This window comes from Dicentrarchus labrax, unplaced genomic scaffold, assembly GCF_905237075.1.
Source record: "Dicentrarchus labrax unplaced genomic scaffold, dlabrax2021, whole genome shotgun sequence".
In the NCBI taxonomy this organism is placed as follows: domain Eukaryota; kingdom Metazoa; phylum Chordata; class Actinopteri; family Moronidae; genus Dicentrarchus; species Dicentrarchus labrax.
In genome coordinates, this window is record NW_026136834.1 from 1 (window position 1) to 13999 (window position 13999).

Here is a 13999-nt window from a genome sequence, read left to right on the forward strand (position 1 = left end):
AAGTGAATGCAATATGTGTCATTAATGCTGACATCCTTTACTGAGTGTTTTTGTTTATAGCACTTAATTGTGTAATATTAACAATATTATTATACAACTCTCTCTCTCTCCCTCTGTAGAGTCAGTATAAGAGAGCTTATGAGTTCTTCCTGCAGGGTTATGAAGTTGCCTGTAAACTGGGAGATGTGGCTCTGCTGCAGAAGACACAGGTACAATATAAACTGTCTGTCTGTCTGTACTGGGACTGTCTCACTGCTAGTAGCTGGTAGAGGACCGTCACTGCTTCCTGTACACGTCTCTACACTTGTTGTGCAGCTTTCTGTGATGAACAGTAGAGAGTACAGAGAGTGTTCAATCTGGATACAATGCACTGAACAACAGGTGGTCTGTCTGTCTGTCTGTCTGTTGCTGTCTCAGGTGTTGGTGGCCAACGCTCGCGCTCACTCCCTGATCCTGAAATACAGCACTGATGTGGTGTCGGCCAGTCCCACCGCCCTGCGTCGACTGATTGCCTGGAAAGAGAGCAGAGTCTGTGCAGACTGTACAGACAGTGCTGCTACTGCCTGGTACTAACTCATTATCAGATAATAAAACTGGAACAGAAATCCTGATCACATCAGAACTGTTTCATATATTCTGTATCATATCCTGTAAATGTGTTTGATATAATAGTATTGCCTTGTTAACAAATGAGTGATGTAATACATTAATGAACAATAAATAAATAATAAATACTTAAGAGACATGTAAAGCTGTATTTCTTTCATTTTAAGAGGATCTTAAGTACCTGAGCTACTCCAGTCTAATCTCAACGTTCACTGCTTTACACATATCAAGACAAAGGAAAGGTTCCACTAACGTGTCTGACTTGTTAAACTTGTTAAGTTAAATTAGTGTGTTGTAGTCAAACTAACTAAACTTTGGTTGAATAATCTGTTCAGGTCAAATACATTTTAACTCACAAACCTGATGGAAATAAAGATGAATTAACACAAGTTGCTTTGTTGTTCATCAGGTTTGAGAAACGCTGGTCGATCTACATTAAATAAAGACACAGAAGACTGACATGTAACACAAGCAAACAGCTACTGAAGTTATCAGCTACTTTTACCTGATACAGTTGAGATAATACTGCCTGTATTGAATGTACTACTGTAATATTGTGATAATGCAGCTATGAAGGATTCCATTGAGAGAAAACATAAAAGACTTTTCTTTTCATTAATTATTGCAATATGATCAAGTTTTTAAAGGAATATTTTATTGATTGTTGTTACCAGTATAAACTAAACACATTAGTTTGAGTGGATGTGAATGAAATGAGTGTATTTATCCACTGGTTCTCCAACGTCTCTTAATATTAGTTTCATTTGTTGTCTGCCTGCATGTTCTAACACGTTTTTAACGTTTCAGGCTGTTTAACTTGTTATGATCCTTCCCTCCTGTATGCATCAGGGACATTCTTCTTCATTGCCTTCAGAGTGTGAACAGCACAACATGACTGATCCAGTTTGCATTCTTCACCCTGCAGGTAAGAGTTGTTTTTTAAAGTAAAATAATCCCTAATCAGCATTTTACTAATTTAATCAATAATCCTCATTCATAACGAAGTACAATTAACAGATAAATTGTTATTTAGCTGTGAAATTACGACAGGTTAACATATAAGGGCAGTTTCTTGCTTTAAATTATGCATATGTTACACTTCAGTCAGGACCACTTTTGTCAAAAGAGAACTTATTTCCAAATGCAGAATGTGATATTTGGCGGTATGGATCTGTTCTGGGACCTCTCTGCCCTTCCACGTGCACATGTGAAAAACTTAAGACAAGGAGAGCAGCAGCAAAGACCCCTCAGGGTACAGGACAGAGCAGGCTTCAATGACAACAGAAATAACATTGATTAAATCAGATAAAACATAAAAGGACGAGCTGGGGTGGAGGTGGGTTGCAGAGGATGCAGCAACGGTAGGCAGCTTAAATAAGGCACCACTAAATGAGGGGCCACTGGGGGCTTTTGAGGGACCTTTGGCTGATCTTTTGGGGCCACTGATTCCTGATGGTATTTCAGATGATTCTCAAACGGTGCTCTGTTGATTATTGCTGCCGTGCAAAAGCAATGTAAGGATGTCACATTTGTAAAACTCAGGCTGCATTTGACACATAACTGTGAACTCTGAAAGAGAGGAATATTTGAAATTCAATTGATTTAATTTGTGCAGCCTCATATGTGCAGAAAGATAAAGTCTTTGGATAACAGCGTTCAATAAATGCAGCCATTCAGCCTTTAAGAGATCCAGTTCTTCTTCTGTGCAGACGTTCAGTGTTGAGTTAAGCTGAAGATCTCAGTAACACGAGTTTCCAGCTGTCAAAGTCAGTTGGTCAAATCTTTTATCACAAAATTCCAACATTGATATTCTTAAAACAGACAAAATGTCTTCAAATATACAAACAGACTGTACAGGAGAAAAGAACAGACTGACTATTTGACTGATTTCCCATGATTAGATCTGATATTAGATAAGGGTGAAAGAAAAACAGAGCACACTGATAGAGGACTGAAATCTAGAGTTTCTACCTTGTTCAACCTAATGTTCCACTGAGTAAAGACTTTTGTTTTATTTGTGTTTTTTTAGAACAACCAGACTAAAAGATGCTGCCCAGTGACAGACTGTCGTTCATAATTCTTCTAATTGTGACTTTTGAAGGTAATACAACACACAAAACAGTAACACATTTATTGGCAATGAAACAAATTCACTATGAGATTATACAATCATTACATCAGTCTACAGTAACTCTGGTTGCTCTGAGGCTCCGTGGTCAATGCTATAAAATCTAACAACAATTTTTTATGATTTCATGCTTTTTTATTAAATGTTTTCTTACTTTTAGAAAGTAAAAATGAATCCATTCAGTCTGATGACATGTATTATAACTATACTACTGTTTGTTTGTTCTTTAGTTTGCGTTGCAGAGCAGTCAGAGTTGATTTGTTCACATCAACCAATCGTAGCCATGGCTGGTGATGATGTCATTCTACCATGCTACCTTGATCCTCCAATCAGTGCCAGTTCTGAGACAGTGGTGTGGACCAAACCTGGTTTAGACCCAAAGTACATCCATTTTCACCGAGATGGACGACTGATTTATGACAATCAAAATCCATCTTATAATTTCCGAACGAGACTGTTTGTGGATGAACTGCAGAATGGAAACGTCTCCATGAAAATCTTCAATGCAAAAATCTCTGATGCAGGAAAATACTTTTGCATCCTTGAATCAATGCTGGAGGAAGCTTCCATCCAACTCACTGTTGGTAAGTCAGACTTTCTGAAGATGATGAATTACACATTTCTGCTTTGGTGGGAAATGTTAAGGTATAAACTTTTTAAATCATACACCAATGAGCCATAACATTAAGAGCACTAACAGTGAATAACACTGATTATCTGGTTATCATGGCAGTCAGTGGGTTGTGGGAATTATGGGCAGCGTGAGGATTTGAGCGACTTTCACAAGGGCCACGTTGTGATGGATGACTGGGTCAGAGCATCTCCAAACCTGCAGCTCTAGTGGAGTGTTCCTGGTCTGCAGTGGTCAGTACCAATCAAAAGTGGTCCAAGGAAGGAAACCGGAGACAGGGGTCATGGGCTGGCCGAGGCTCACTGATGCATGTGGGGAGCTAAAAGCTGGCCCGTGTGGTTCAATCCAACAGACGAGCTACTGTAGCTCAAACTCCTGAAACAGTCAATGCTGGTTCACAGTTTGTTGGTACGGAGCTGCAGGGTCCCCAGATGGTCATAATGTTATGGCTGATTGGTGTAGTTTGACTGTGATACAAGTTGGATCTGAATCCAGTGTTTGAAATTCCTCCTCATCAGGTGTCATCTCCACTCCCATCACAGAGGTCATCTTACACAACTTTAAAGACATTGTTTTACGGTGTGAGTCTAAAGGCTGGTATCCAGAGCCTGAGGTGGTCTGGCTGGACGGTGAGGGAAACCTCCTCTCTGCTGGACCTACAGAGACAGTCAGAGGTCCTGATGACCTCTATACTGTCAGCAGCAGAGTGACTGTGGAGAAGAGACACAGCAACATCTTCATCTGTAGAGTCCAACAGAAGGACATCAACCAGACCAGAGAGACACACATCTATGTTCCAGGTTATAAAGAGCTCTAAATATATAAACATATTGTCACTGTTGAGCTCTAGTTTGATTCAATAATGTCATTCTGTTCTCTCTTCTATCTTTTCAGATGATGTATTTACAGTTCAGTCGTCTACTTGTTGTGTTTGGAGCATCGTCATTGTCATTTTCATTACTGTGCTGCTGTTCATTATTATCATTCTGATAGCCAAACGTAAGTCACATAAAAATTTACTTTTTTATGCCAAGTTACAGTTAGAGCTCTTTATTGGCTGTATGTAGGGATTAATTCTACTTTTTGCCTGTTTTTGCTTTTGTGTAAAATCAAGGACCCGTTCTTTCAAAAACAAAAAAAAAGAAAGAAAGGAAATAAATATGAATGGTAAATCTGCCTCTGTAACTGTAAACTGTTTTGTGCCACAACAGCGAGAAGGGAAAGCTTGACAGTCCAAACAATAACTAAGAAAACGGTCATGAAAATAAATTTTGGAAACACTCATTCATTGATTAGACAAAAACACATGAACACAACAACTTCAACACTTTCCTGTTTCGGTTGGCTCACAGGTATAAAGAGGAACCAGAAGAATGAAAATGAACAGACAGAGAAAGAAAAAGATGAACAGCAGGATGTAGAAAAGTCTGTGATCCCAAGAAAGCCAAATTACATGAAGAAGCAAAATGCAGTTGAGAATACATGTGAAGACCTTCCCATACTGAAGGGAAAGAAGGAGGAGGACCAGAGAGATCAACTGGACAAAATGGATAGATCACAGAGAGAGGAAACATCAGGAACAGGAAATAACACAGAAGACGAGAAACAGAAGACACTTGAAAATACAGAGAGACAACGAAAAACCTCCTGTAGTGATGGAGAACGATTAGGTCGTAGAGAAGAAGAGTGGAGGAAATCATTGTGACACTGGAACATATTCTCCATCTTTTCCTGCTCTACCCGGGCAGGCAGCTGTCAGAGCTCAGACGTAGAGCGGGTCGTCCACTAATCAGAAGGTTGGTGGTTAGATTCCCTCCAGTCCGCATGTTAAAGTACTGACAAAAAATCCAATCAAACCCAGAATCAGATGGGTCACTGCTGCACCATGGGCCTGTAATGTCCATTCAGACTTTTTGTATTTCCTAAGGTTTATTTTGTCCAAAACAAGGAAGTAAATCCCGGTTCCACCTCCAGGCAGGGAGGGAAAACAGCTAATCATAGAAATCATAGAGAAACAAATATGAGACTCAGGGTCATCCAAGAAAGGTTTGATCTTAGGTACCTACAAGTTCATCAGTTCCTTTTATGCAGAGAATCTCAATCTTAAACTCCTGCAGCAGTAATGACCAGCACTTAAGTCTCTGATTGTTAGAGCACATATGGGACAGGAACACGAGAGGATTGATGTCTCGATAAAGAAGAACTAAAGAAGTGAACTTGAACCAACATAACCTCAAAATGCTGAGCCAGAAGCAATGACAGGGCTGGTCTGGGTATCATCAGATAATCTGTCATTCATTTGTCATTTAAAAATGTCAATTTGTCTTTTGTTTCATAATAAAAAAGGGTCTGATTTAGGTTTATGTGACCAAAGTCTAGTTACAGACAAAGGACGACACAAGAAGTCCTGGCACTGTGCAACAGGTGAGGTTGAGACAGAGATACACTTTCTCTTAAAATCACATTTGAATACTTTAAAACATTTAATCCAACATTTCCAAACTTTAAAGAGTTAATTGACAATAACAAACAAAAGATTATATTGGGAGAGAGACATGCAGCAAACATAGAGCGACAAAATGTCACAAACTGAGGGACATTAAAATATAATTACTGAATAAGACAAATTAATATCTTGTTGTACATATAGAACACACACACACACACACACACACACACACACACACACACACACACACACACACACACACACACACACACACAGATGTTCTTTTTACCAGTATTTCTCTGTTTTTATTGAACTGCTTATTGTTGTTTTGTATTTAATGAATAGATTCTTTATTAAATGTATTCTTAATGTTTATGTTTTCTGGATTAATTTTATTATTTCAATTCCATTTATTTTAGAATTGTGTTAATTTTGGCAAAGCTTTGGCAATAATTGATTCTCACATTCATGCCATTAAAAGCATATTAAATTAATAAAGTGTGAGAGTGTTTGTGAAAGAGTGTAACAGCCGTGGTTGTAGTCCAGCACAGACAGGCTGCAGGGATTGATGTTAATGTAGTTTGTGTCTGTTCATATGTGAACTGTGCTAATACTTACAAAGACACACAGTTACACTAGTGAATGTGTTACTCTGATGGTTTTAATAGATTTTAGATGATAAATAGAAAATTATTATGTATATTAGGCAACTTTTCTGCGTTTACAACATTTATTCACTCATCTAAAATATCTCTAAACATGAGACCTGATCCACATCAACTGCAGAGCAGACTGAGCTGGAGACACGGCAGGACTGTGTGTCACTTTACTTCATGACTCCTGATTTTATCCAGATGTTTTTGATCCAGGTGTTCATCCTCCAGGAGACTCAGTCAGTCTGTTCTTCATGTCTGCAGTTTTCTGACAGACACACCGCTTTCTGACAGACACACAACTAAACACTCAACAGTGTTTACTTTATACCTCAGTCTGTATAAATGAGCTGACTGGTGCATTCAAATAGTTAAAGTGTGGGAGACCAAACCTCCCTCTGTTTAACCCCTGATGAGGGTTGAATCAATGAAAGGTCCAGTGTGTAACATTGAGGAGGATCTACTGGCACAAATGGAAGATAATAACTATGTTTTCATTAGTGTATAATCACCTGAAAATAAGAATCAAACCAACATTCAGGCTCTAAAATACAGGAGGTTTTTAATAGTGTCCATATTAAAGGTATGGTCACTATCCTGGTGTGTTTGTGTGTGTTTAGATATTTTAGGTGAAACGTCATCCTGCTCTGACATTTTTACAACCACTGAATCTGGTTGTGTGTTTCCAGTTTGTGACGACTGACAGTTGGTTTTTATTGTATATTGTGTTGATAGAGTACACATTATTTCATAGACGATGTGGCAACTTGTTTGTTGTTTATTCAGCCTCAAACTCTAAAAGTCAAACACTTGGTTTCACCCTGACTGAAAGTCAATATAAAGTCACACCCGTTATCTAACCCACAGTGAAAGTACACATTGTTTATCTGAGGTTGTCTTTTTGGATATTTCATTCTGGACTTTGACCGTGCAGCTTCCTCCCTGAGTTGAGGCTCCTTCACTCACTCAACAGGTATGTAGGATTTTTATATCAAACACTTAATAATACATTATATTAGTGATTTCTTTCACATGCCATTATTGTATTTATTTATAGTGTGTTTCTGGATTAAAAGTCAAACTGTCAACAGTCTTTTTCTGCAGTATTATTTCATTCATGTGGCTACAGTAGTGAACGCTGTGGTAATCTGGGACCAATCAGCATTTTACTTTGTATTCACACATATCCAACCTGCTTTCCTCTTGTCTTAACTACAATGTTCAACTCTGTTTTATTTGGTACTAATAAAACATTCAATCACATTGTTCAGGAGTTTATAGGAACAGTAAAACCACCACTGTGTTCAACAAAGGTCTGAATCATTATACTGATTACACTGCGTTCAGTTATGATTGAGATATTTCTCCTCTGGTTCCCCCCCAAAAAAGTCATTTTCAATTTATTCTCATTTTCAGAACTTCAGAATGATTCACATGAAGCCTGCTATCTTCAATCAGCCATCTCCTCAACCCTCATCATCATCGCCATCACCATTTTGTTCTGTTTTTCCTGTCTGTCCTGGTAGAGGACTGCTGTCCTTACACATTTCTACACTTACAGTGGGGTTTTCTGTAACACCTTTTAAACAGTAGGGAGTACAGAGTGTGTACAATCTGAATACAATGCACTGAACATGTGGAGATGAAGAAGGAAAAATGGCCACTTTAAGGTGTGTGTGTCTGTGTGTGTCTGTCCCTTTTTATATAACTGTATTACCTTGTTAACAGACAAATGTTTGACATTGTAAATAAGAGACATGTAACGTTGTATTTCCTTCATTTCCCATACACAGTCAGTACCTCTGTCTTATCTGACTTGTTAAACTTGTTAAGTTAGTGTGTTGTAGTCAAACTAACTAAACTTTGGTTGAATAATCTGTTCAGGTCAAATACATTTTAACTCACAAACATGATGGAAATAAAGATGAATTAACACAAGTTGCTTTGTTGTTCATTAGGTTTGAGAAACGCTGGTCGATCTACATTAAATAAAGACACAGAAAACTGACATGTAACACAAGCAAACAGCTACTGAAGTTATCAGCTACTTTTACCTGATACAGTTGAGATAATACTGCCTGTATTGAATGTACTACTGTAATATTGTGATAATGCAGCTATGAAGGATTCCATTGAGAGAAAACATAAAAGACTTTTCTTTTCATTAATTATTGCAATATGATCAAGTTTTTAAAGGAATATTTTATTGATTGTTGTTACCAGTATAAACTAAACACATTAGTTTGAGTGGATGTGAATGAAATGAGTGTATTTATCCACTGGTTCTCCAACGTCTCTTAATATTAGTTTCATTTGTTGTCTGCCTGCATGTTCTAACACGTTTTTAACGTTTCAGGCTGTTTAACTTTTTAGGATCCTCCCCTCCTGTATGCATCAGTGACGTTCTTCTTCATTGCCTTCAGAGCGGGAAAAGCACAACATGACTGATCCAGTTTGCATTCTTCACCCTGCAGGTAAGAGTTGTTTTTTAAAGTAAAATAATCCCTGATCAGCATTTTACTAATTTAATCAATAATCCTCATTCATAACGAAGTACAATTAACAGATAAATTGTTAATTAGCTGTGAAATTACGACAGGTTAACATATAAGGGCAGTTTATTGCTTTAAATGATGCATATGTTACACTTCAGTCAGGACCACTTTTGTCAAAAGAGAACTTATTTCCAAATGCAGAATGTGATATTTGGTGGTATGGATCTGTTCTGGGACCTCTCTGCCCTTCCACGTGCACATGTGAAAAACTTAAGACAAGGAGAACAGCAGTTCTAATTCTGACTTTTGAAGGTAATTTGCACACAAAACACTCCAGGAACATTTTGATGTGTGTGTGTGTGTGTATTTTGGATGTTTTACACATGTAGTATGTCTGTATTTTGAGAGAGAGAGAGAGAGAGAGAGAGAGAGAGAGAGAGAGAGAGAGAGAGAGAGAGAGAGAGAGAGATGTTAAGTCCATGTCCACTGCAGCAAGGACTCCGCTTTGGTAAATTGGGTGCCAGATCCACCAGGTGAGCTACCAGGATGCCCCACTGTTACACATTGATTACAAATATTTTATAGAAAGCTGTTTAGAAATTATATTTTTTTTATCAGTAGAGGAGGAAGAACTCTAACAGTCAGTAAATGAAGCACTGCCACAAAATACATAGTCCTTAATCAGTATTTTACTCATTTAATCAATAATCTACTTTCAGGATGAAGTACTATTAACAGTTAAAGGATAAATGTTACAGTTCTTTTAAATAAGTAACAGTTAATTTCCTGTGAAATGATTGAGGAGTTAACATGTGAGGGCAGTTTGATGCTTTAAAGGATGCATTTAGATACACAGTCCATCTTAATACAAACATACATTGAAAGAGTTATTGATCACTTTTTCCTGAAGTGACGCTCTATCACAACTTCAGTGGAAGCAGCTGTGTGTTAAGTAGAGAGTAAAGACATTTGTTTTATTTGTGTTTTTTAGAACAACCAGACTAAAGGATGTTGCCCAGTGACAGACTGTCCTTCATAATTCTTCGAATACTGACTTTTAAAGGTAATTTGCACGCAAAACAGTAACACAGTCTACAGTCACACTGGTTGCTCTGAGGCTCCAGCGGTCGATTTTCTTTGTTTTTGATGCAGTTTTAGAACAATGTTTATGATTTCATGCTTTTTAATTAAATGTTTTCTTACTTTTAGAAAGTAATATGAATATAAATGAATCCATTCAGTCTGATGACATGTATTATAACTATACTACTGTTTCTTGTTTGTTCTTTAGTTTGCGTTGCAGAGCAGTCAGAGTTGATTTGTTCACATCAACCAATCGTAGCCCTGGCTGGTGATGATGTCATTCTACCATGTTACCTTGATCCTCCAATCAGTGCCAGTTCTGAGACAGTGGTGTGGACCAGACCTGGTTTAGACCCAGAGTACATCCATTTTCACCAAGATGGACGACTGATGCATCGAATTCAAAATCCATCTTATTTTCTCAGAACAAGACTGTTTGTGGATGAACTGCAGAATGGAAACGTCTCCATGAAAATCTTCAGAGTGAAAATCTCTGATGCAGGAAAATACTTTTGCATCCTTGAACCAATGTTGAAGAAAGCTTCCATCCAACTCACTGTTGGTAAGTCAGACTTTCTGAAGATGATGAATTACACATTTCTGCTGACTGCAAAGATCAGTAATGTAACTTTATATTAGAAGTAAGCAGCCATGATAAGACACAAAGAAAACAGTGCTGTAAGTTATTTGTTGGATCTGAATCCACTGTTTGAAATTCCTCCTCTCTTCTCATCAGGTGTCGTCTCCACTCCCATCATAGAGGTTGTCTCCAATAACAGTGGAAGAGTAGTTTTACAGTGTGAGTCTAAAGGCTGGTATCCAGAGCCTGAGGTGGTCTGGCTGGACGGTGAGGGAAACCTCCTCTCTGCTGGACCTACAGAGACAGTCAGAGGTCCTGATGACCTCTATACTGTCAGCAGCAGAGTGACTGTGGAGAAGAGACACAGCAACAACTTCACCTGTAGAGTCCAACAGAAGGACATCAACAAGACCAGAGAGACACACATCTATGTTCAAGGTTATAAAGAGCTCTAAATATATAAACATATTGTCACTGTTGAGCTCTAGTTTGATTCAATAATGTCATTCTGTTCTCTCTTCTATCTTTTCAGATGTTTCATTCACAGTTCAGTCGTCTTCTGATCGGATTCGGATCATCATCATTCTTCCTGTTTGCATTATTGTGCTGTTCATCATTACCACTCTGATAATATGTAAGTCACATATTTATTTTCCTTTTTATTCCAAGTTCCTGTCAGAGCTCTTTATTGACATACATACAGGCATAACAACATTAACTAAGCAAACAGTCTGAAATGATCTTCACTGCAGGAAATTTGAGGAAAATTGAAGAAATCTAAGAAAATGTGTTGCTTTCAAATCTAAGGCAAAAACGCAAAAACACTGTTCTTCTTCTGTTGGCTCACAGGCACAAAGAGGAACCAGAAGAATGAAACTGAACAGGAAGAGGAAGAAGGTCAACAGCAGGATGTAAAAACTACAGAGTTTCTGACCCAAATAAACACTGAAGACGAGAGACAGAAGACACTTGAAAACACAGAGAGATGCAGCGTTCAACGACGTCGACTAAAGCGTTCCTCTAGTGATGGAGAACTAGGAGCTCGTAGAGAATTAGAGTTGAGGAAATCATTGTGACACTGGAACATATTCTCCATCTTTTCCTGCTCTACCCGGGCAGGCGGCTGTCAGAGCTCAGACGTAGAGCGGGTCGTCCACTAATCAGAAGGTTGGAGAGAGAGAGAGAGAGAGAGAGAGAGAGAGAGAGAGAGAGAGAACTACTGAAGGTGACAAATCAATATCTTGTCATACATATTGAGTACACACAGTTTCTGTTTGCCAGTATTTTCTTGTTGTTGTTTATCTCCTCATTGTATTAATGAACATTATTATTGACTGAATGTATTCTGAGAGAGACATTGCAAATTACACTGTCATTATGGTGAGATACTATATAATGACATATACTACATATTATATATAGAATATATATAACTATACTAATAATAACAACTACTGAAATATAATGTTTAAATATAAATATTTGTTTACTATATTTTATTGTTGTTGTTATTCTGACTGATCTCAGTATTGCTAGTTCCATTAGTTTAGTCGTATACTTTGTACATCCGTTTATACTTGATTAATAAAATACTTAATAACCTTTACTGATGTGTTTATTTTAAAGTAATAATTCTTACAGCATTATTGTTCAAGAATAACTACAAAACGATATGATGATAGAAACATGAATCAGGTTCAACTCTAACTGGAGAGATCTTCTGTATAACATTCAAAATGTGTCTTTTAAATGTACTAAAGTGTTTTGATGCCCTGATGATCCACAGAGGGAGAAGCTCTTGAACTGTAGGTTCAGTGTCCTCAACCTGGCAACCCAGGTGAGCTTCTAGTGTGGGGAGGAGAGATTGGGGGGAGACAACCTCCTACGATGTTTTACATTTGGACTGCAGTACCCATTTTAAACACTTGCTGTCAGTCTTATTGCTCCTTTAATGATGTTGGTGTCCAGTCTGAGATATGAGGGCTGACTGAAGATTCCTGCTTTAATTTCATGTAAGAGAAGATAAGATAGACTTTATTGATCCCACACTGGAAACTCACTTGTTACAGCAGCTGCAGATAAAACTCAGCAGATGATAAAGAAGATATATAAACATTAAATAAGCAATTAAAATAAAATGAAAACAATAGAATTAATTAATTATTGTGTAAATGTATGTATGTAGTGTATCAATGTTTCCACTTTAGCACTTTAAACTGTTTTATTTGTCCTACGAGTTAAAATGTCAAAGTTCTTTAATAATTCAATGAAAAAAAGCTTTATTGCTGAAAACATCATGAATGATGTCTGATTGGATTTGATCAGGTGTTCATCCTCCAGGAGACACAGTCAGTCTGTTCTTCATGTCTGCAGTTAACTGCTTCATCCTCTATCAGCAGCTCTCCTCTTCCTCTGCAGGAATATGTCTCCTTATGAACAGCCACAAGAGGGCGCAACAGGCTTTCTGACAGACACACAACTAAACACTCAACAGTGTTTACTTTATACCTCAGTCTGTATAAATGAGCTGACTGGTGCATTCAAATAGTTAAAGTGTGGGAGACCAAACCTCCCTCTGTTTAAGCCCTGATGAGGGTTGAATCAATGAAAGGTCCAGTGTGTAACATTGAGGAGGATCTACTGGCACAGATGGAAGATAATAACTATGTTTTCATTAGAGTATAATCACCTGAAAATAAGAATCAAACCAACATTCAGGCTCTAAAATACAGGAGGTTTTTAATAGTGTCCATATTAAAGGCATGGTCACTATCCTGGTGTGTTTGTGTGTGTTTAGATATTTTAGGTGAAACGTCATCCTGCTCTGACATTTTTACAACCACTGAATCTGGTTGTGTGTTTCCAGTTTGTGACGACTGACAGTTGTTTTTTATTGTATATTGTGTTGATAGAGTGCACATTATTTCATAGACGATGTGGCAACTTGGGTGACGTCTGACAAACATACAATATCTACGGATCTGTGTACGGCGATTATTGATAATAAAGTGTGAGGGACGTACAAATTACTGGAGTTTCCTGGGAGAGACAATGAAACAGGAGGGTGCCGGGAGATGGACTTGAAATACGGGAGTTTTAGGCTTAAAAGCAGAAAGACAACATTGTTCATGGAGCCTAAAACTCTAAAGGCCACAACATCTCAACTGTTAGTTAATAGTCATAAAACTTGTTATCTGACTCAAGTGCAGGAATCAAAGTACCAATTGTTTTATTATAGGCTGTCTTTGTTTAATTCAGACTTTGATCGTGCAGCTACTTTCCTGAGTTAAGGCTCCTTCACTCACTCAACAGGTATGTAGGATTTTTACATGAAACACTTAATAATATATTATATTAGTGATTTCTTTCACATG

General features: G+C 37.8%; 1 protein-coding gene across 7 annotated transcripts in view; it reads left to right on the top strand.

Annotated features, from left to right (window-relative positions):
• Positions 1 to 1394: 1394 nt before the first annotated feature.
• LOC127360028 (butyrophilin subfamily 2 member A2) overlaps positions 1395 to 13999 on the top strand; it is a 95813-nt gene continuing 83208 nt past the window's right edge. The window contains exons 1-6 of one of the 7 annotated variants that reach the window (XM_051394287.1): positions 1395 to 1531; positions 2636 to 2707; positions 2965 to 3318; positions 10782 to 11063; positions 11158 to 11259; positions 11475 to 12231. In XM_051394287.1, the coding sequence (XP_051250247.1) occupies positions 2653 to 2707; positions 2965 to 3318; positions 10782 to 11063; positions 11158 to 11259; positions 11475 to 11701 (1020 nt within the window). In that variant the 5' untranslated portion in view covers positions 1395 to 1531; positions 2636 to 2652 and the 3' untranslated portion in view covers positions 11702 to 12231. Of the gene's footprint in view, positions 1532 to 2635; positions 2708 to 2964; positions 3319 to 3883; positions 4166 to 8857; positions 8942 to 9163; positions 9275 to 9953; positions 10026 to 10253; positions 10608 to 10781; positions 11064 to 11157; positions 11260 to 11474; positions 12232 to 13999 lie in introns of those variants that run through there. The other 6 variants (XM_051394288.1, XM_051394289.1, XM_051394284.1 and 3 more) reach the window with 6 other exon arrangements.